Source organism: Choloepus didactylus, chromosome 12, assembly GCF_015220235.1.
Source record: "Choloepus didactylus isolate mChoDid1 chromosome 12, mChoDid1.pri, whole genome shotgun sequence".
In the NCBI taxonomy this organism is placed as follows: domain Eukaryota; kingdom Metazoa; phylum Chordata; class Mammalia; order Pilosa; family Megalonychidae; genus Choloepus; species Choloepus didactylus.
Window position 1 is genome coordinate 99,468,220 of NC_051318.1, and position 24,075 is coordinate 99,492,294.

Below are 24,075 nucleotides of genomic sequence, written 5' to 3' on the forward strand. Positions count from 1 at the left end.
ATACCAAAACTTCCTATAAAACTAAAGCAGTAAAAACAGTGAGATAAGGATATAGACATACAGATCAATGGAACAGAAAACAGTTCAGAAAAAGACCTACTCATATGATCAACTGATTTTCAAGAAAGGTGTCCAAGTAATTCAATGGAGGATAGTTCTTACAAAGGGTACTGGAAGAATGCCACCTCTTATCTATGGTACACACTAATATTAATTCAAAACGAATCAGAGCCTTAAATGTAAAAGACAAAACTAACAAATACCTGAAGAAAACACAGGGGAAAAATCTTTGCATAAGAGAAACTTTGGGGTAGGTATATATTTTTTAGATAAAACACAAAAAGCATGAATCATAAAAGAAAAGTTGATAAAATGGACTTCAAAAGTTTAAAATTTTGCTCTTCAAAGGACACTGTTATGAAAATGAAAAGGCCAAGAGTAAACTGAGAGAAAGTACTCACAATACATGTATTAACAAAGAACTTGTATCTAGATTGTATTTTAAAAACTCTTACAATTTAATAATTAGAAGAAAACTCAATTTTTAAAATGGGCAAAAGATTTAAAGACACTGAACAAAGAAGATGTATAACTGGCCTGTAATAAGCATATAAAAACATACTAGGCATCATTAGTCATCAAAAAAGCAAGTTAAAAGAACAATGAGCTATCACTAAACTCTCCCTAAAAAGGCAAAACTAAAAAAGATTGCCAATATAGAGCATTAGTGAGGATGTGGACCAACTAGAACTCACACAGCTGGTGGGAACGTAAAATAAGACAAGCACTTTGGAAAAGAGCTTCAGAGTTTCTTATGAAGATAAATAGATACTTATCGCACAGCCCCTAAGTATTTATCCAAAAAAACGAAAACACACAAAGAATTGAACACAAATATTCAAAGCAGCTTTACTTGTAACTGCCAAAAGGTGAAATCAACTTAAATGCACAACAGGTGAATGGATACACAAATTGTAGTATATTCATTTAATGGAACACAGCTTGATAAAAGGAACTCTGGGAACACAAACAATATGAACATTATATTAAGAAAACAAATGTCAAAAACAAAGGAGTACATATTGTAAGATTCCATTTATATGAAATTCCAGAAAAGGTAAATTAAAGGTAACCTATAATGAGAGAAAACAGATGAGTATTTGCCTGGGTTTGGGGAATGGGGAAAATTGACTACAAAGGGACATGAACTTTTTGTAGAGATAGCAATATTCTACAGCTTGATTGTGATGGTTACAAGAAGGTAATCATTTGTCAAAATTCATCACACTGAACATTTAAAATGGCTGCATTTCATTGCATGTAAATTATATCTCAAAGTTTATTAAAAGCAGTTGGTACTTGTTAGGAAGGGAGGTGGCAAGTGAGGATGACATGCTTCACTTTTTCCTTTGAATTTGTACTACCAATTATTTGTCTTACCTCTATAATTAAAAAAAAAAAGTTAAATTTTATTCAACTAAGTACCCTTCTTAAATTAATTTGCCTCAAAGATCAATTGTTTTATAACATATAATTACCAATAACCGTCTAAGATTTTTTCTCCTATTAATACTCTACTGTGCAAATGGATCTGTGTTGCTTATCAATACTGTGGCAGTTTATAAATATTCCCTGCAATTTTTTTTTTAATTTGCAAGCAGTCAATAACTAACAAACCTCCAACAGTATGTTTAATTAAATAAAACTCACAATGTTTCATGACACTTATTTTATGCTGCATTTGACCATTTTATGTTTCAGTGATAATTAGGAAAGGTAAGCAGTTCATGTAAAAGTGACTTACTGTTAAAAAGGCCAAACTAACATTACTAAGTCTATTAGGCAGGGGAACTGAGTAGGAAGACACTGAATCTCTTCTGAAGATCCCTAAAAAACTCCTAGGTACCAGCTATCCCCTACTTCACTGAGAAGTTAAGAGAAAAAAAAGTAACCATATTCCAAAAGTCTACAGTTCCAAAATTATCCCCTTCCTAGAGTCATCTTAGTTCCCGTCCCTAATATAGAGAGAAGCCAGGTGGAATTCTAATTTCTGCTCTTCAGTACAGTCGGGGGGGGGGGGTGCTTATTTCAAGGCACACCAGCCCCAAAAATCTACAATTATATCCTGAATTCAACACTGGGCTGCAGTCACAACTAAGGGGCTCCAGTAACACCAAGGCCCCGGTGTCCCCCTGCCCAGTTTCCTCTGGGTTGTAGGTTCAGCATCTTACAACAAAGCTTCTCTTCTGCTTTGTTCTCCCTTTCCTGCTCCTCACCCCGGGCAGATGTGCCCAGCCTCCCTTCCTCCCAAGCATGTGCCCTTCTGTGAACACTGAACAGTGTACACAGAGGGGCCTGAACAGCTTCCACAGAAATAGGTCCAGGACTCCCATGTTTACCAAGAGAAAAGCAGGTGGAAGGATGTTTTGGTCACATTATATTCAAAGTCTAGCTATGCCCACAAACATATTATATCCTCCCTTATTGTCAGCATGTTCACAAACTGAAAATGAGAGGTAAAAACCTGCTGGGCATCCTAATTGCTATGTGGATATAATGTCCAATATATTTGAAAATTCTTTCTTGGTAATTAGTACAACTACGTCTCAATGTGTTCTTATTATGAAAACATTCTAGCTATTTCCAACAAAAGCTCAACAAGGTACTAAAAAACTCGATACCAGAAGAGAAGTATGAAGTAACCTAAAATGGTGCTTCCCGACGTCTGTCACGCCGTGGCGCACACCAAGATAAAGGGCCAAGCTGCCGGCTCCACCACGCAGGCTTCTGGCTGGGCCCTTTCAGACTGCACCCCAGACGGGAAACACGGGTCTCCCGAACGCCTGCCAGTGAGTGCCCTGGGTTATGGAGACAAACTGTAGAGCAAAGCTCATCCACATGGCCCTATTCTGTCACAGACTAACTTCTGTGTGTGTGTGTGTGTGTGTGTGTGTACACCCACTTATTTCTGCTATTCTAACCTACACTTCTTGGTCAAACCATGAGGCATTCAAGGTCCAGTCCATGTCATCTCCACTATGAAGCCTTCCCAAATCTTTAAAGGCAGAATTCACCTAGCCCTCCTCTACGTTCCCAAGCCACCTTTACTTATACTAAACTATGGCATTCTTGTCAGTAGCTGTACTATTTATCCTACTAGATTAAATGCCTCTTGAAGGCAGGCATCTTACTTCATTCATTTTTATTTCCCACTGTTTCACAATATCCAAAAAAACACTAGTTTGCACAAGCGTTTGTTAGATCTGAACTTGGTGTGAGTCATAAGCAGTGACGATGCTGTTTGCACTATACCATAAACTCAGTCAATAGTTCATGTGCTTTATCCACTTGTATTCCAAAATTGAATAAATTTTTGCTCCAAGTCTCTCAAATATCCCACTTTTCCAAAGTTTCAAAAGCTTAATGGGATATACAAAAAATGTTTGTTTGCATTAGCCCCACACCCACAAAATTTAGAAAACACGAGCAAATGTCCAGCCATTATAGAACTTTATCATCCAAGTACCAATTCCCTTATCCTAAGCAAAAACAGTGTTCCCAAAACCCAACATATAACTGAAAACCACACTGTGGCTACCAGCCACTGTCCATTTTTTCACTGTCCAAGAAAAGCAGGGGAACATGTTAGATTAGTTTGACTCCACCAAAGGTTTTAAGCTGAGAACTTATTCTCTGTATGCAAGAGTATATTTGCATTTTATGGTGAAAAAGTACAGTCACCCAATTTGGGAATTACCAATTTATAAGTTTTCATCCTAAAAACATGTGAATACATCAGAATGCTGAAATACTTAACTTTTAAGTAACAGTAAATAAAATAACTATTAATATGAATTAGCACTTGAAGTTATGCAAGCACCATTCTCAAAACAGTCTTTGAAAAAATATGCTTCTACATACTTTCTATGTTTTACTGACCCTTGTTTAAAACACCCGGTGCTCGAGGTACAAAAAATTTACATTTACAAAGTCTAAAAAGTAAGAAAGAAAAAAAAAAACCCAATAGTTTTTTCAAGTTTACAAAATTAGTTCAAATTTACAAAAAGATACTTACTAACATGGCTCTTTGTTAGCTGAGATTAATATTGTATCACACCTAGTTTCTAGACTTTTCCTCTACCACCTCTGTACGCATTTCTTCAGTCTACAGCCCATTTACCTGACAATCATCCTTCTCAGGCTACTGAACTTTTTTCTTGCAGATTCACATTTTGAGAGGAACATGCACGTTCCATCCACTCCCTCTACTGATTTCAATGCTTGTCCAGCTACCTTCCTCCATATTCTATTCAGTTTCCTATCCTTCAGTCTCATCTCTTTATTAAATAAAGAAAAATGGCAACAGTGTCTGCCTTAACACCCTATATCCCAAAGGTATCCAGAAGAGCTGGCCCTCTATCCCCTTGGGGATTCTAAATTAGCAGATACATTCACTGTTTCAACATAGGCAGGGTCAGGAGCACGAATTCACTGCTGCCTCACTCTGGCCCCCTATCATTCTAACACTTCTACATCTGATAAGAAAATTTTGAGAGAAAAACTGCCATCCAAAATATCACAAATAAGGCGGCGGCTTTATCGTTTTGCAATAAATAATGTGTCTTCCACTCATCTCTGGAAGTTAAAAAAAGTAACTGCATGCTATCAACCTATGTGGGGAGAGGGAGAATAAGATGATTCTATTTCTCCTCTTAGTTGGAAGAAGAAAAATATTAAAAATATCATTTATTCATTTCCTATGTCACATCCAAACCCCAAACAACTAACAAAGTTCTTTTTGGTCTAAAAGTGTGTAGCATCATATCAGAAGTGTTGTTTTGCTGAGTATTTAATTGATATGACAGGATCACTGTTTTTTGTCTTGTCTTGGTGGGGTAATGGCACTGTGGGTTAAGTTTTAAAAGAGAAACTCTACCTTTTAGGGATGCATGCTAAAATATTGGCAGTTGAACAGAATGTCTGGGATTTGCTTCAAAATAATCCAGGTAAGGGTAGAGGTGAGTAGGGATAGAAATGAAACAAGATTGACCATAAATTGAAATTGTTTTAAGCTGGGTGATTGGTACTCAGGAATTCAATACATTATTCTCTCAACTTTTGTGTATGTTCAAGCATTTTCTAAAATATAGTAACACAAGCACTGGAATCAGAAAAGCCAGGTCACCAGCCAGATGACTGGACAATGTCATTATTTCCCTGTGCCCTCTGTTTCTACATCTGTGAAAAAAAGCAGTAGGATTTAATGAATTCTTAAGATTCTGCTGGTTCAATTTTTTTATGATTCAATTGAACATGACTTTTATACTTTGAATTTAGTTTAACTAACAATTCTAACTATAATCCAGAATGCATTTAGAGCTAAATCTGATACAGCTGATTGAAATTTGTCATAAGTACTACTAAAATATCAACAGAATATTTTACCTCAGCTGGGCCCTCTTTCCTGGATAGGCCCTATTTTGCATTCGCCAAATACCTTTTCTTCAAGCATTACTACTCTTAGCCATTCTCTAGAGATTCTTTGTCAAAGAAAAGAGAGATCATCAGGCATATTCTTTCCCAATTTCCCCACCCTACTGCAGCCCATCCTCAGTTCTATCTGTACTTCTACAGGTTCTTTAAACCAGAGGCCCCTTCAAAATCTGACTACAATTTCCGCCTCTTACTTCACCTCCCTAAACAACTTCCCACCTATCCTAGGCTTAATCATTTAGTTGTTTTCTAGCCAGGTTCTTAAATCACTTTTGCTCTGGTTTCTTCAATTTAGCCTACCAGCAGTAGTCAATCCCACCCTTCCAAACAAATCAGAAACAAAAAGTCTTCTTTCACTCTTCCTTCCTTCTGAAGCTAACCTGTGGTCTCTCCCTCCCATAACTACCAAAATTTTTAACTGAGTTTCTACTGTCTGATTCTACTGTCTCAATTGCAACTCACTCCATAACCAATCATAACCTACCTTCCAGCCTCAACCACCTTCCCGATTTTCCACTCTCACTGGTCCATGATTGTCAAATACAAAGAATGACTTATTTCAGGTCCTCATCACACTTCTCTCTGCAGGGCATTTGCTGTGCAACAATTGCCCCTCCATCGGGAAACTCTCCCCCCATCACTTTGCTGCTACAGAATCATTCTTCATTGGCTCTTCACCTAGTCCCCTAAAACGATGTGCTTCCTTAGGGTTCTCTCCTCCCCCATCTTCTTTTATCCCTCCAAACTCTCAGCTATATTATCATCTAAAACACTTCAATCACTGCTCCAACTATTTTCCAAATCTTCATCACTAGCTACATAATCCTAGAACAGGGGTAGGCACACTATGGCCTGTGAGCCAAATCCAGCCCCCCACCTGCCTTTGTAAATTAACTTCACAAATTTAATTGTAAATTACTAAATTTACAGTTAACAGTCTATGGCTATTTTCATACTCAGCTCAGGTGAGTAGTTGCAACACAGATCATACGGCCCTCAAAGTCTAAAACATTTCAGTTTTTAAAAAATTATGGCCCTTTATAGAAAAAGTTTGTCAACCTGTGTTACAGAAGGTAAAATGTACTGAAATCCATAAATAGTTCTAACTTTTCCTGTCTTTCAACCCCAGTGTCAGTGCTGTAAGACCAGCCATCTCTCAGAGATCACTGGAAGTTTTTTTTTTTTCCAACTGAAACTGAAAGTTTAACTATTCCCCCCAAACTCTCTTCTCACCCACACCAATCAATCTCCTAGGGTGCAACGGAAACAATAGTTCTAAATACACAAATCCACTTCCCTATTTAAAATTCCCTTGCCTTTGCTATTCAACTTTCCTATCATCCCACCTGTAAGAAATACTGAATTACCCTAGTTTCACAGAACATACCATGCTGTCTCTTACTTCCACGCCCACCCAAGATTTACTACCAAAGAAACAGCACACATTCTTCTAGTTTCGGCTTAAGCACAATCATCTCCACAAAGCCTTCCCTGACTCACTCGGCTGAATCAGGTGATTTTTTCCCTATGTGCGCACTGCCATTGTTCTATGTATTCGCTTTTACATCATCTCAATACTAATCCACATGTTCCTTGAGAAGGGACCCTGAGGCACAAGCAGAATCATTTTTAAGGAAATGGGTTTTAAAGCCAGAAATCTGGGGCTGAGCGTCAGCTCTGCTCCTTCCAAGTTGTTCTTAAGTACATTACTTAACTCAATTTTCTTCAGCTGTATGATGGAAACGTTTTATAAACAGTGTCCAGTACACAGTAAGGGTTCAACAACTGTTGGCTTTCATTATTTTCATCATTTTTTCCCTCACCCTTAGTCCAAAATTTGAAGTGCTGAATGAAGTAACTGAGGCAAGCTACTTCTGCACACATGATTTTCAACTGCATATTGAATATTTCCATCTGAACAACATATGGCTCCCAACACTCATTATCTTTAATCCCAAACTGTTTTAATTAGAGTGACCAACTTGTTAAGGTCTGTCCAGTACTCTCCTGGTTTGAACACTGAAAGTCCTGCATCCTGGGACCTCCCTCAGCCCTGGGCAAACCAGAACAGGTGGTAACCTTAGAATTAAGTTTCTGCAAACAGAAACTGACATCAATAAATTAAAGAAAAAAAGGGGCGGGAAGGATTTACTGGAATATTATAGAGCAGATCACAGACCCAAAGGAAAAGCTGAAGAATCAGGCCTATAAAAAGATGGAGATGACAATTTAATAAGCCAAGCCCTCGATCTTGGGGCTTGCCCTTATGAAACTTATTCCTGCAAAGGAGAAGCTAAGCCTACTATAAGTATGCCTAAGAGTCACCCCCAGAGAACCTCTTCTGTTGCTTAGATGTGGCCCCCCTCTCTAAACCAACCCTGCAAATTAACTCACTACCCTCCCCCCTACATGGGACATAACTCCCAGGGGTGCTAAGTCTTCCGGGCAACGTGGAACATGACTCCCAGGGATGAACCTGGCCCTGGCATTGTGGGACTGACAATGCCTTCTTGACCAAAAGGGGGAAAAGAAATGGAACAAAATAAAGTTTCAGTGGCTAAGAGATTTTGAATAGAGTTGAGAGGTCATTCTGGAGGTTATTCTTATGAATTACGTAAATATTACATTTTAGTTTCAAGTGTATTCGAATTGATAGAAGGAAATACCTGAAACTGTTGAACTGTAATCCAGTAGCCTTGATTCTTGATGATGACTGTATAACTACATAGCTTTTATGGGGTGACCATTTGATTATGAAAACCTTGTGACTAACACTCCCTTTATCCAGTGTATGGGCAGAAGAGTAACAAAACAAAGACAAAAAAATATATACATAATAGGGGGGATAAGGGGTATGGGATGTTTTGGGTGTTCTTTTCTATTTTTATAATTTTTCTTGGGAGTAATGAAAATATTCTAAAATTGATTGTGGCAATGAATGCCCAATTATATGATGTTACTGTGAGCCACTGATTGTATTATTTGGATGAATTATACTGTGTTTGAATATATCTCAATAAAATTGCATTAAAACAAACAAACAAAAAAAGATAGGATGAAAGCAAATCCACAAATCTAGGTAGCAGGAATTAATGGATGGTTTCCTCAGTGCTTCTGCCAAGATGACTCAATCAGGTTCCAGTTATCAGCTCACTGAAGATTTAAATTCCAGAGGAAGCACTGGATGGGTCTAATTTGGTTAGCCAGAAAAGGGGGAAGCACTTTAATTAACCAAAGGAGGCAAGAGAACCTAGATTTAAAATCCCACCAAGAGATCACCAATGGCAGAAGATTAGCTTCCAAAAGCCAAATCAGAATGCTGTTTCCAAAAGGGGGAATGGACGTTAAGGCCACCATATCAACTGCTGCCAGAACAGGTTCCATGACACAGTCACTCTTATTCACATGATCTATCCTTCTGCCTTGGCAAACTCCTACTCATCCTTCAAGATCTAGCTCTAGGTCCCCAGGAAGAGTTAGTCACTCCCTTTTCCACGCTCTCACAGTACTCTGCAAAGTATGTCCTTGTATCATGGAGCACATAATGCTACATACTGGGTATATGCCTCAGTGTCAGTCTCTCTCACTAATGTGGACTTCTCTAGAGCAGAGATAATTTTGTCGTATTTATAATCCTTTCTAGCTACCACTGCCTGCCTGATACATTGCAAATGCTAAGTAAGTACATAATAAATCTGTCTTCCAAGTCACTAGTATAAGTGAAGCATCAAATCAAAAGGGAAGAGAGGGGCTACTACAGGTAAACGTAACAACTGAAGAGACCTGACAGACTAAGAGCAAGGGAAGGGCAGGCAAAAAAACTACGAAGAGCAACAAGTCCACATGCATGGAAACGAAGGGCAAAAGTCTGACATCTAAGAATTGGAAGGAATCACTTGTCTAAAAGCAAAAACCAATATCCATATGCATAATGGTGGTTTTCAAGAACTCAAGGAAAAAACTAAATTATATTCTTTTTAAGAAGGCAGAGTAGTATATAGAACATTTTCAGAAAGACTGGCATTTAAAAAAGAGAAAAGAAAATGTGGTATGTAAACAAACTCCACAACCTACAAAATACAACCCTTTGGAATGATTAATTCCAAGTAAATATGATCATGATTTATTTTGCCATGTCTTACCTGTTCCTAGGCTGAGGCAAAATTTTTCTTTAGAGTAAAACTGCAAGAAAGGATAGCCACAATTTCGTTACACTTTAAATATTCCTTTATCTCCGAGATAAAGGAACAGAGACTTGGAAATGAGACTAACTTCTGAAGTACACAGCATCACCTATTAAAGTATTTTTAATCAAAAATGCTTAACCTGAAGCTAATCAAATCTTTCGATTGAATTTCCAATCTAACTTCCAGTTTACAGAAAATCCAGAGGGTGATGGGGTTGGAGGACAGAGAGGTGGAAGGGAAGGGAGGGAGGAGAGGGAGGGGAGGGACAAGTTAAGAAGCACAAGGAAACAATCAGACGTATACAGTGATTATGACATTCTATTAGACTGAACCACCCAAACCTGCTGATACTTGACTGTTTTGACCCTCAAAAATAGCAATTACATGCGGCTCATCCTAACATACAAAAACTGACCTGGTTTCTTCAACAAATTAAAAGCATTTAAAAAATGGTGGGGGGAGAGGATCTGGGGGAAGGTGCGGATGTGTTGGACATCCTCACCTGGACTGGTGTTGATGTTGTCACAAACACTGGGACTGGCAGTTTCATGTGCTGAGCCCTCAAGCATGGGACTTGCCCTTATGAAGCTCATTACCACAAAGGAGAGTCTAAACTTGCATGTAATGGTGCCTAAGAGTCTCCCCCTGAGTACCTCTTTGTTGCTCAGATGTGGCCCTCTCTCTCTCTAACTGAGCCATCTCGACAGGTGAACTCGCTGCCCTCCCCCCTACGTAGGACCCAACTCCCAAGGGTGTAAATCTCCCTGGCAATGCAGAATATGACTCCTGGGGATGAATGTGGATCCGGCATCGTGGGACTGAGAGTATCTTCTTGACCAAAAGGGGGATGCAAAATGAGATGAAATAGTTTCAGTGGCTGAGAGATTTCAAATGGAGTCGAGAGGTCACTCTGGTGGACATTCTTATGCACTATATAGATAACACCTCTTAGGTTTTAATGTATTGGAATAGCTAGAAGTAAATACCTGAAACTACCAAACTCCAACCCAGCAGTCTGGACTCCTGAAGACAATTATATAATAATGTAGATTACAAGGGGTGACAGTGTGATTGTGAAGACCTTGTGGATCACACCCCCTTTATCTAGTGTATGGATGAGTACAAAAATGGGGGTAAAAACTAAAGGACAAATGGGGTGGGATGGGGGGATGATTTGGGTGTTCTTTTTTCACTTTTATTTTTTATTCTTGTTCTGGTTCTTTCTGATGTAAGGAAAATGTTCAGAGATAGATTGTGGTGATGAACGCATAACTATGTTATCATACTGTAGACAGTCGATTGTATACCATGGATGATTGTATGGTGTGTGAATGTATTTCAATAAAACTGAATTTAATAAAAAAAAAAAAAAAGTCAAAGATATAAAATATGGTAAAAAAAAAAAAAAAATGGTGGGGGGAGCCTGTTCCAGAATAAGGGGACTTAAGAAATATAACCAAATGTGGTCAGTGAATCTTATTTAACTATGGGTCTAATAAACCAAATGTTAAAAAAAAAAAAAATTAGGGAACCGGGGAAATTTTAATGTTGTATTAGTACTAGATGTTATTAGAAAATTACTGTTAGAGTGATGTAACATTTATGTAAGAAAGCACCCATTTTTTATGAAGTAGCCTGAAGTAATTAAGAGTAAATCATGATGTCTAATATATAGAGACCAACAAAAGATGAAACGAATACAGCAAATTGCTAATTACTAAATCTAATTGATACGTATATGGGGTTAATTATACTATTCTCTCTACTTTTTTCTGAATAATAGAAATGTTTCATGATAAAAATTAGAAAATTTTAAAAAGTATTTCACTATGCATATGTCTTAATCTTCCAAAACTTTACATGTCATAATAAAAAATCTGGACTCGACCTGGGAAACAGTGGGGAAAAGCTCTGAAAAATTAAAAGCTTCTATTCAAACATATCCTCTTGGAAAGTTACTGTGCCAGGGTGCCTGGTATGGACATAGTGAGTCAAGGAACATTTCAGTGCTTCCTCTGTTCCAGCCACTGTACTGAGCAGTAGGCAGTGGAGATTGACAGTCCATGCCTTCCAAGAGCTCACAATCTAGTAGGAGACACAGAACATAATTAAAGTACACTGTCATAACTAAAATGAGAAAGGTTCACTACGAGTTTTTCCGGGAGAAAGCACGGTACTGGGCTCAATCTGGAAGGACAAAGGGGGGACTCAAAAAGCTTTCTCACAAGAGCTAGACCCAGAATTGAGTACTTAAAAGGGGTAGTAATCAGCCAGGCAACAGGAGGCAGGGAAGGATATTCGGGTCAGCAAGCAGGGTAGCCCTGAGAATAGAAACAGCATTGGCAAGGAGGAGAGGACGGGACTCCAGATTACATACAAGCGTGTAAGAAGTTCAGTGCTGCCAGAGCTTAAAGGGGCATAAGGGTGGGGGGTTAAAAGCTGGAGAAATAAGCAGGCATCAGGCTCACTGAAAAATCTCCTCAACTGGAGGAAGAACACCATTCTAAAGGCAATTTTTCAACTGTGAGGTGACAGGCAATAGGCCTAAAGTAGGCTGGAGGCAGTGAAATAGAGAGGTAGGACCAGCTTCCAGAAACAACAGAGTCAAGCTCCATGACTGGCATATGACTGAAAGTGGACGATGAGGAAGGAGTCCAAGAGGCCTCTCAAGTTTCAAGCTCAGGTCACAGCAAGGGTGATGATGCCATAAACAGAAATAAGAAAAACAAAGGCAGAACATGGTTTTGGAGCATGGGAACCTGATGGGATGCGCCCAGGAATAATTTCCAGCAGATGATTAAAACATACTTAAGCCCCTCACGTGGAAATGGTGGTTAAAGCTAAGGGACCTGTTGATAATGAGCAAGAAAAACAATCTATAGAAGAGAGAATCACAGAAAGAACCCCAAGACATGTCTACACTCAGTGGGTAGGAAGAAGAGTTGGCAAAGCAGACTAAGAAAGAGCAATCACCAAAGTAGAAGGAGCAGGAGAGGGTACATGCCCCATTAGTGAATTCAAGAAAAGATAATCACAGTGTTTCAGGTCTATGGCATATAGATCCCTGAAAAACTTCACATTCTGCAAAATCAGGGAGAAAGGGGGAAATGCACCAAGATGGCTGGGGCAAAAAGCACCTTTAAATACAGAGCTTATGGCTAAACCGAGCCAAGAGGCAGAATGTGGGGTGAATGGGTGATGCGTGGGTACTCCTGGGCTTGCTGTGCTTCCGTACTTTGGGTTCAGATGCTGTTTCTCGGAAACATTAATGTGCAGGTAAAAACAAAGTAAGAAACAACATGAGTTTTGCATTAACTGACATCCCTCTTCTTATCATTCAAGTATGAGTTGAAATACACGTCACTGAAGAGTCTGTCAAGAAGGGCCAGGTAACAGTTTCAATGCCATGGAGTCAACACCAAGGAAATCATTCACATCTCAGAATCATATTATATCTTTCATTCCCAAAATGTGATATTTTCAGGTATACTATCTAGTATCTCTTCTCAAAGAGTACTTACTGAATTTTATGTACTGATCACTAAATGACCATAACAGCTATACACATATAGAATTTGTCATCCATTCCAAACAACTGATGGGAAATTCACTTAAGAAAGCATTAGAGAGAGAAGAGGAGAAGAACAGGGGCTAAGAGTACCAAGCACGTTATTAGTCAAGAAAGGTCTTATAGTGGAGAACTTCTGAAGGGTTTTTTGGAACCAAAATGCCATGGTGTAGCAGATTTGTAAACTTGGTATTCCAGAGAAACATGAAGGAGTTTGAGGGAGGAGAGAGTTTGCCAAAGTGAGCCCCACTCAGCAGCTAGCCAAAGAAGACATACAGGAGAATAGCATGTATGAAGGCACGGAGATAAAACCAGACTGGTCAATCCACCATCTCAAGCATTTTATCATGGCCAGTGCAAAGCAGACAGAAGGAAAAGTGGTAGATGAGGTAGAAAAGGTAGGTCCTTCTGTGGCATTAACAGTGGCATGCTAAAGACTTTTAGTTTTATCCTGAAGACAATGGGAAGACATGAAAGGATATCAAACACGAAAGTAACAGGAAAAGATTCCTATTTTAGAAAGATCAATCCACAAGATATATTGGGGAGGGAAGATACTGGAGACAGGAAAACCAAGTAGGTTGCTATGACAGTTGAACACATGAGAATGACAAGGGCAAAGAACAGGGTCAGTGGGTGTAAGGCTGGTGACAAAAGTACAAATCTTCAGGTGACTGACCAGTACAGAGGGATGAAGGGAGGGAAGAGAAGGGAGTCAAGGAGAAAGTTTCAATCTTGGACAATCAGGCAGTACCACTTACCTACAGCACTTTCAGAGGGAGAGAAACAAGTTTGGGAATGCTAGTTGAATTTGCAAGTGAGGAAATATTATCCCTAGTACTAGAAACTTGGACGGTCAAGGATTTGGTGTATCATTTTTCGGCAAAACCAACCAACTGGCTCCCTGCTAGTAAGAAAGAAACTGTGCGAAAGTAAAAAGAAAATAAAAGGGCAAATAAATGAAACGAGAAATAGTATGCAAAAAAAATTTTGTAACCCTACAATAGCAGGGTTTTAAAGTACTCAGTTAGGAATTTCTGTGATATACTCAAGATTTCCTAACTATTTTCCCCATTAAATAACTTTCAGACATGCTTCATACAAGTCAAGTCTTAGGCTCCACTCAGTGGAGACAGTGACCAAGAGTTCTGGCTTTAGTGTCATACTGCTTCGATTTAACTCCAGTTCTGCTACTTACCACCCCTATGGCAGCACTAGTAACTTAAGAGTTGTAGGCCTCAAATTTCCTCAGCAGCGAATGGGGATAACAATACACCTACTTCATAGTTGTTATGAAGATTAAATAAGTAATCCCCGCAGAGTACTTAAGTGCTGTTACATTGTAAACAATACATGTAAAGATTTTAGAAATAACTATTATTAGTTACCGTTACTGATGAAAATGCTGTCACATCCATGACATATACAGGAGCAAAAACCAGAAAAGCTGACCTGGGTGGCAGTGACCTACATGCTGGCTTTATAAGTATTCATTAAACAGAACAGCTCTGTTTTGTGTACTTTTCTATAAGTATATTTGAAAATTTTAAATTTTTTTTAAAAAGGAAAAAGGTCCAGAATCAATGCCTTTCATGGTATTGAAACACACATTACAGCCCAAATAAGTCTCCTTTTCACTATGTATTTCCTTGTTTTAGCTACAAAATCCATGCCCCTGCCCAAGCTCCTAATTGTTGGTGGTGATATTACTGCATCTAGAAACTTCAAGAAAACCTGTATCCCTTTCTCCTCTGTGAGCTTTACACTTTAACACACACACATTTGTAAAAAAAAAAAAAGATGAAGGAAGATGAACAGGAGAAAGAGGATGGGGGAGGAAGAGGAGGAAGAGGAAGAGAAAATTCAAATACTCATTCCAGGTCATAGCCATCTCCAGTCTCGAATTTTTGGAAAATTCTTCCTTTCAGACCAGATAACAACACTAGTCCTCCAGACCTAATTCTAGATGTTACTGCCAGACATCCTTTTCCATGGCTCTAATCACATTACACCTTCTAACTCTGCTCTGGATTAAATTCCTTCAGATCTCCCTATCAAGAAAAAGCTTCCAAGTAACTCTTTTGCAGAAGGCATATTCTGAGCCCACCGCAGACCATCTGCAAGTCTCTTAACTCTTCACTACCTATTTTAATCTCTCTTCTTTTACACTTGGATCTTTATTAACTAACTTCTCATGAGACCCTTTCAAGTTCGGTACCTACTTTCTAGAGGATTTGACAACTTGATTCTCCAAGGACCTCTTAAAATCTCTCTTCTATGAAGTCATTCTTGACTATGAAATGATTTTCCTTCTCCACTCTTTCCCCACTCACAACCCCCTGGCACAATTCTTCACTTCCGTTTTCTTTAGAAAATATTAATTTAATTCTTGCATCTAACATCTTATTTGTGTAACAGCTGGTTATAACATGTCGGATCTTCTGTTCATCCTGTATGTGAAAAGAGAGGAATGATATCACATCAAAATGCATCTCACTGTTTTGGAACTACCTGATAATCACAACAAGTTAGTCACAGAGCTAAGTGGTGGGATAAATTTCTAATGTAATACAGTTTCTAATGGATATGACTAAATTAGAAATGGTGTCTAGTCCTAGTTATGCCTAAGTCCACGATAAGCCACTTGGTCCGAGTTGACCCCAGTTTACCCTATAGCCACATCTCTAGCACTCCCTTCTCACCCCAAGCCTCAGCAGCCTGAATACATTCTCTCAGGACTCCTCAGTTACTGTTCCCTAAGTGTGGAATGCCCTTTCTTTCCCCTTCCCCTCTTCCCACCCTCAGCCTGGCCAACTCTCTTTCATCTTTCATTATTGGCTCACTCCTATTCATGCATTGGGAATCAACCGGAACTGCTCCTCTGACCCCTAAGCTCCAAGTTAGGGCCCTCTCATGCAATCTCATTGTACCCTTATCAACACATTTATTGATACACTGCATTACAATCACTATCTTTACTTTACTATCAGCCCCACTGGGCTGTAAACTCCTAGAAGGTAAAGTACAAATTTCCTCCCCTTTTGTCTCCCAAGGACCTGGCACTGTGTTGGCTGGACATACAATTTGACTCTCAATAGATAATCACTGCCTGATAGCTGAGACCCATCACCTTGGGCAGACTCCAAGAGCACCTCGCATTTGCTCATCCACAGTACTTTCCTCGTGTAAAAGTGGGGCCAATGTCATACCTGGCTTTTAAAGTTGTCACAGGATTAAATGAGGCATCATGAAGCTCTTGGTATAGTGTCTGCCACACAGAACCACCACATTTGAATGTCTACCTTTTCTTGCCTTAGTTACCCTAATGTATCCTGAGAAATATCATGTAGCTGTCACCAGGATTTTCAGGCTGAAAGGCTCGGCAATCATAGATCTACCAGTCACTGGCTACCTCCTGATCATCAGCAAATATTTGTTGTGGACCTATTATGGGCAGGAGCCCTTGCTAGGTATCACTGACCCTAATAAAAGCAGCAAATAATAAGGTAAAACCTGTACCAATAATCAAGAGAAGCAAGAAAGAATATTTTTAGTTCTTCTGTACAAACAATATGGGTATTTTTCAAACTACCTGAGTTTTGCTTTACAATAGGGGTAGGCACCAAGAAAAAAATCACTGATAGAAAAAGTTCAGAATTAACTTCCGTCATCAAGTGAACCAACAGGAGGAAGCAATTTTTTGTTGCTATTTCCAAATTTCACTTCTAATTAGATGCATTTCTCACAAAGGAAACTTAATCGTGACCAGGATGGAGACAGATGACCTTTACCTCTCATTCAAATGGAAATTCCACAGATATTTCTCTAGGTTTTTTTCCAATTAGCATTTAATTTCGCAGCTCTGAAAAATGGCCTGAGTTTTGTCTGTTTCTCTCTACAAAACAGAATGTACAGAAGGTTAATTTCTCCACTTTCCCTCTTTAAAACAGGATAAAATGCACCCTTCTTAATCCCACTGGCCTCTGGGCAAGAATTACAAACTTGGGTATCATGTCACTTAGTCTTAGAAAAGGAGGCTATGGCCTTAAAACCATTTCCCCTCTCACCAATCCAGATGTCAGAGTCCCAGTGAAGTTTGTGTATTATATATACTTCATTGCTTTGGGTAACTGCAGAGAGACCTCTAGCGCTGCCTTGAGAAGCCGAGTTTGCAAACAGTACCTGCTAATGTCACCTTAATGAGACAATGGTAACATGCTGAGTAGCAACGAACTGAGTGACCACGACGAATGTTTACAGTTTTGCAACCACTTGGAAATCCTACCTGCTTGGAGCATGAGATACACAAGGCCGAACGAACCTGTGCATCCAATTTTACTTCAGTAAAACCCTTGGAAGAAAGCATCCACCTTTGCACACCCCACTCCAAGAAAGGCTAATAAGGAAACGGGTCCTATAAGCGGAGGTCGGAAGAACCTCTTCTCCAAAGCCTCCACACAATAGATGGAAAACTATTGTCCATCGTCAGCTCGCTCCAAATGCCAGCAGAACCAAGAACGGGAGCTGGAAGAGCTCAGCACGCCTGACCCAAAGGACAGCCCCGGAATACAAGAAAATGGTCCTGGCGCATCCTACCCTCCCCCCCTCCCCACCATCCTCAAACCCGTCAGTTCCCCGGCTGGTCCCCAACCCCCTCTGCGGGCCGCCGCCGCCGCCCGCCTTGGGCCCGGCTCGCCCCGGAGAGGCGCGGAGATCGGCCGCGCCGACGCCCCCCTTGCCGCCGGCTGGAGGCTGCACTGTACGGGCGGCGGCAGTCCAGCCCGCGCGGCCGGCCTGGGCCCGCGGCCCTCCCTCACCGACACCAGGCCGCGCCCGCGTGACGGGGCCCACCACGCCGGCGGCTCCGGAGGGCGGCTGCAGCCCGGGCCTCCCCGCCGCCTGCCCCGCCCGGCCGCCCAAGCGCGCTCACCTCCACATCGCGGCCCTTGTTCTTGAAGCTCTTGATGCGGTGGTTCTCCAAGCCGGGGTTCTCGGCCATGGCTGCGCGCAGCTCCGGCAGCGGCTCCTCCTGCGGCGGCGGCGGCGGCGAGTCTCAGCGCGGAAGGGGGTGGGGGGGCGGCCGCGCAGAGGGGGCGGGGACGCGCGTTCCGCGACGCCGCCGGGCGCGAGGTGGCAGCAGCGCCGGGGAAGCGGGCCGGCGGCCAGGCGGGGCGTGGGAGGGGGGCGGCGCGCCGGGGGAGGGGAAGGGAGGGGCACGTGACCGGGGGCGGCGCCCGGCCTGGTTCTGGGGGTGACCTTCGCCCCCTAGCAAGGCGTCCCCGGCACCCCTCGGGGCTGCAAGTCATGCGGCAGAAATGGAGCCTGGCTTGGCGGCCTTTACCCTCCCGCAGGCGCGAGCACGGGGCGGAGACTACAGTTCCCGGCATGCCAAGCTCCGGCCGGGGTGGGGAGGATTCCCCGCGCCCTTGGAAGGACGAGGGGAATGCCGGGAGCCCTGCGCGCGCCTGGGCGCAAGGCCCCGCCCCGAGGCCGCCTGTGGGCGGGGGAGGGGCGGGGCTTCCAGGAGCGGCACCTTGCGCCCTCCTGGGAGGGAGAGGGGGCGGGGCTTCCTGGGGAAATGAGGAAGAATCCCCACGAGGGCTTCTCCCTGGTTCCTCCCGGCTCCTGCTCCGAGAGCAGCCACCTTCAGTCGCTGCTTTGGGTTGGTAAAGAGCATTTATTTCCACCTGACATGTGCGTGGGTATGCACGAGATACGTGTGTTTAGGTCTGTGTTACCCGACTTCCCGCATCGGAATTAAGCTGGAGGCACTTTGATTGGCATTTCGTAGCCGCTCAAATGCTTTCGGGACAAACGATGGCTCTTTCGCGCCGCCCGGCTTCTTCAGCCACCTCCATCCCCACTGTGGCAGTCCCTCTGCTTGTGTGCCCCTGACACCTGGTCCGCCACCACCGCTCACACACACAGTCTCAATCTCAGAAACCCCGGTTCGCGGACTCTGCAGTCGAGCATCTCCTCTTAGCGTCATCGAAGGACGAATCCAGGGAAACGGGCTTCAAAACACTCAGCGAGAGCTGCTTTCCGGGGCAGGTGGACTTCATTTGCTTTGCTTATTTGTGAAATAATTCAGTTTCAGAATCTATGGCGGGTGTACGCAGGCATGCAGTGTTATAGTACATATAGTTTAAATGAACCGAGGTCATTCAAAGGTTGGTAGAAATATAACCATGATGAAATTAGTCGAAGAAGGGTCTTTTAAGGGACCTTAAAGAGCCAGAGGTCCCGGGGTCACGAACTCAGAGGCATTCAGTGGCCAGGCAGGAAACCCAGGGGCATTTGTTTTCTGAGTGGCAGGTGGCCGGTTAGTACACACAGGCCCGTTTAAAGGCTCCAGACCCTTGTGGCCCAGTGTTGCCAGAGGGTCTAATTTTTCAAGATAATCCAAAAAGCTGGATTTTTTTCCTTTAATTTTAAATGACTCATTTTTGTTTGTTTGTTTTTATTAATCTTTATTTCAAAACATAACTAGGTGTATCTTGGTTTATTTTCTCTGGTTATCTCTCAGTCTCAAAATAGCCACTGGAAGCAAATCATAAGCAATAGTTTAATGAAGCCATAGCATTTACAGAGTCCTCGAATGGGTACAATAGAAAATCTGTCATTAAAATTAGTACAAGGTGCAAGGTAGAATACATTTTAATACTGGTAAAGTTGTGCTTTAGCAAATGTTGATCTATAAGATTTTTATAGAATTTTTTCGTATGAATCTTCATACCACAAGAATGATCAAATCATTTAAATTAAACTGATACAGTGCATGGTGGTTTTGATAAATATTATAAATACCCCATAAAATATTTTTCTCTTACAAATACCCAGCTGCTTCTCAGTGATCATTCCCTTTATTCTTGCATAATATGAAGACTCTTTTTTTTTTTATCTACTTCAGTATCCCGCCACTTAAGAACTCCAGACCTCCAGTCTACCACACCTAATCCCAGTCCCTAACCCAGTTGAAAGAAAAATAAAACCCCACCAACAAAAAACTAGCACTTAGAATGAACCGATTGCTTTGACTCTGGTTCTTAAGGAGATAGAGATGGTGTGTTTGTGATTCTCCCTGATTCCCTGGGAAGGGAGAGAGAGAAACTTCATGAAGATTGCTCATTCTCTGTTATAATTAAGCAAGGTATTCTCTTTTCAGGTCACCTTATCCCGTTCTATCACCTCCCTTCATCCTACCTGCTGTCTTCAAATGCACAAATCTTTCATCACCTGTTTTGAAGTTTTAGACGTGTTTGGTAAGTGCTTGGTGTGTGTGTCAGTCTTGGTTCTAGCACTAGGATTCCCCTGTAAACAGGACAGCCTGGTTCCAGCCGCCACACAGCTTTGTGTCTATCAGGGAAGATAAACAACAGAAAAAGCAACCACTCAGAAAATGTGGTGGGAGTTAAGAAAGGGGAAGGAAGCTCAAAGCCCCTAGCAGGGAGGCCTTTATAACCTGCCAACTCCTGACGTTTGAGGAACTTAAATGGAGGTCTACAACTCATGGGTCTAAATATTTTAAAGTTATACATCAAACTGAAAAACTTAAATAGAACATATTCTAACCTCCTGTGTTAATAAATGCACCTCCTCGACAACCTTAGAAGTGTGGGTTCGAATTTAAATATCTTGACTTCTCAGACTTCTGCTTTAGAAGGTGGCGACACAAGTAAAACTAGACCCCACCCACATCTTGCTGTTTGACCCCCTTCTCTTCCCTGCCCTGACTCCATCCCGCATGCAATGAACCATAATGCTCAAGTCCTGTCCACTCACCCCCAGAGCTCTATCTGCATCCTCCTGCCTGCCTCTAGAAGTGCCCTTGACCATTGCCTAGGCCAAGGTGTGTGAGAGAAGTGACATGATGTGCCCATGGAAAAATGGACCCAGAGAAAAGATCTGGGAGGACCCTCGGAGCAGGCTTGGAGTGATTTGGGCAGGGACCCCCAGGGCACTGGTACCCAGAAATTGGTCTGGAGGTACAGGTTCTAGTGAACAAGACCCTTTGGTCCCATGGATCCCTTTTGTCATGGGGAGGGGTGTACCAGAACAGAGTGAGAGTGAGGTTCTCTCAAGGGTAGGGTCCAGAGCTGGGACCCTCTTGCCCAGGTCTGACTTGGTCACTTTTACTTCTTGCCATTATCCCCTGGTGACTCAACATCCACCAGTCTGGAACTCCAACCCCAGATTCTCTCCAGATCTTAACTCCGCTGGGTTTCTACCACTTACAACCCACCAGACCTTGGAGTTCTTAATCTCTTAGGGAATGACAACCTCAGTGACACGAATTTGGTGCTTCTCATGGCTAGCAACCATCTGCTCCTCTTTGGCCTCACCCAGTCTTTGCCGTTGCCCTGAAACTTCTCCTGGCAACTCTTCTTTTACACGGACTTATTTTCCAAACATATTTTGAATGTCCGCCATCCACCAACGATTGTCTCTATCAGAGGAGAGAGGACTGGAATGGGGTCCAGAACAGAGGCAGAAAGGAAGGGCCGTGGGGCTCGGTCAAACCCTTCTTCATCTTCTGGTTCACCATCTACCTTCCCAAGGCATTGGGAATCTTGCCAGGTAGCAACACACGGCAGGCAATGCAAACCCAACAGATCCAAAAAGAGCTCCTCATATTCCTACTAATTCAGCTCCTCTCTGCAAATTCCCTGAATCTACTGATGGCATAACTATTCCCACAAGGCCTCCACTCAAAGCCAGGAGCCATCTTTGCTTCCTGCCTGTCCTCTCGACTCTCTCACCCTGCTACCATGTTAATTCACCCTTCAATGTTTCCTGAATCCTTCCCATGCCACCCCAGGACTGCCATTATGCCTCCCAACGGGTCCCCTGCCTCCTCCATTGTGATGGTTTGGAGCTGTTCATACCCCTATAAAACATGTTCTTTAACTTTATTCCTGTGGGTTTGAACTCATTGTAAGTAGAAGCTTTTGACGAGGTTACTTTGGCTAATGTGTGGTCCACCTCAATCACGATGTGTCTTAATCTTACTACTGGAATTCTTTAAAAGTGAAATGAAATTCAGACAGATAGAGAGAAAGCCAAGGGAAGCAAGAAGCTGAAATTCAATGGAACCTGGAAGAGAAGGGAGTGGCCAGGAGAGGCCGCCGTGTGCGTTGCCATGTGACAGAGGAGCCCAGGACCAAGGATCACCAGCAGCCAGTCCCAGAATGCCAGTCTCCCGGAAGAAAGTATCGCCTTGATGACACCTTGATTTGGACTTCTCCTAGCCACAAAACTGTGAGCCGGTAAATTCCCATGGTTTACGCTAACCCATTGCATGGTGTTTGCCTGAGCAGCCAAAGAAACTAAACCATCCATCCTCTCCACAACAACCCAAATCCCTTCTCCAGATTTTTCTGACTTTTCCCCAGGATCCAATCCATACACCCTTCTCCGTCCACCACCATCTGTCAAATCTTTTCTAAACTCTTCAGTCTGATGGTTAAGATCATAGATGCTGTGGCCCCAGCACAGAACACTTTTCTTATTTCTGTCTCTTTTACACAGAGTTTATGCTTCAGCTACCAGGTTTGACTCACCTTTTCCCAAATATGTCTTTGCCTTTTGACCGTCCCATCTTTGATGTTCAATTTGCTTAGAAGGCCCTTCCCCTATCTCTGCCTGTTAAAATTGACCCTTCTTTAAATACCCATCCCAAGTGCACACCTCCTCCATGAAGCTTTTCCAGCTTGGCATAGTGGAGGGAATTTCAGAATCTGAAAACTCAGGTACTAGGGCTGACTTCCTGCCAGGGCAAGCCTAGACAACACTTATCTTCCCTGAACCTTCTAGTTAAGGGATTCTTATAGATAAGGATTCTGAATCACTGTGTTTTTGGTGTGTGTATGAGAATCAAATTCTGAAATGTATGTGAAATTGTTATTGTAAGATTAATTGTTACTATCTTTCCAACTGGAAGGGATAGTTTTTTCTCTGAACCTTGGAAGAACTTTACCTGGTATTTTCTACTGCTCTGTAGAATTTAATCTCTTCTGCTCACCTGTAAATGCTTCAAATGGCTTGTACAGACTTGCATTCCCCAGCCTAGAATAATTAGATCTCAGTGCACGTTTGCTGAATGAATAAATGGAATAATGAGTGAATGAATGAATTCCTTCCCTCGTGATCACCTTTTCTATTTCGCTCTCCCTATGAGTCCCTGAAGCTAAATCAATTACAGAAAAGTGAAGGAAATGATAATAAAATTCATCAGCACAGCTTTCTAGGTGGTACCAGAGTCCAAACCAGTAATAAGAGTTTTCATTCACTGAATACCTGTTAGTGCTAGGCATCTACATACCTGAGAACCCTGCGTGGTTGGAATGATCCTCTCCATCTCTCTCTGGGGCAGGAGGAGAGTAGGGCTGTGATCCGAGGCTCTGTGATGGCGGCAGGAGCAGTGGAAGCAACAAGAGCACGAGAGGGAGGTGGCTGGTATGGCCGTGTTCTGGGACACTGGTTACGAAGACCTCCAGCTTCCCCAAATAACAAATACCATCCTTGAGCTCTAGGAAAGCAAGGTCCCCTTCCTAAGGGGTGTACGTTCTCCAAGGGTGTCCCCTCCACAAGGGGTGTCCCCTGCCCAAGGGATGTGTCCTACCCAAGTGGTGTCCTTTCTCCAAGGGGTGTCCCTTCACAAGTGGTGTCCTCTCCATATGGGGTATCCTCTCTCCAAGGGTGTCACCTCTCCAGGGGTGTCACCTCTCCAAGGGGTGTCCCCTCCCCAAGGGGTGTCTCCTCCCCAAGGAGTATCCCTTCCCCATGGGGTGTCCCTCCCCAAAGGGTGTTCTCTCCACAGGGAGTGTC

The 24,075-nt window shown here is 42.3% G+C and overlaps 1 protein-coding gene across 1 annotated transcript in view; it reads right to left on the minus strand.

Annotated features, from left to right (window-relative positions):
• KPNA3 (karyopherin subunit alpha 3) overlaps positions 1-18,315 on the minus strand; it is a 105,120-nt gene extending 86,805 nt beyond the window's left edge. The window contains exon 1 of the mRNA XM_037800106.1: positions 18,179-18,315. Coding sequence (XP_037656034.1) covers positions 18,179-18,247 — 69 coding nt within the window. The 5' untranslated portion in view covers positions 18,248-18,315. The remainder of the gene's footprint in view (positions 1-18,178) is intronic.
• Positions 18,316-24,075: the final 5,760 nt, after the last annotated feature.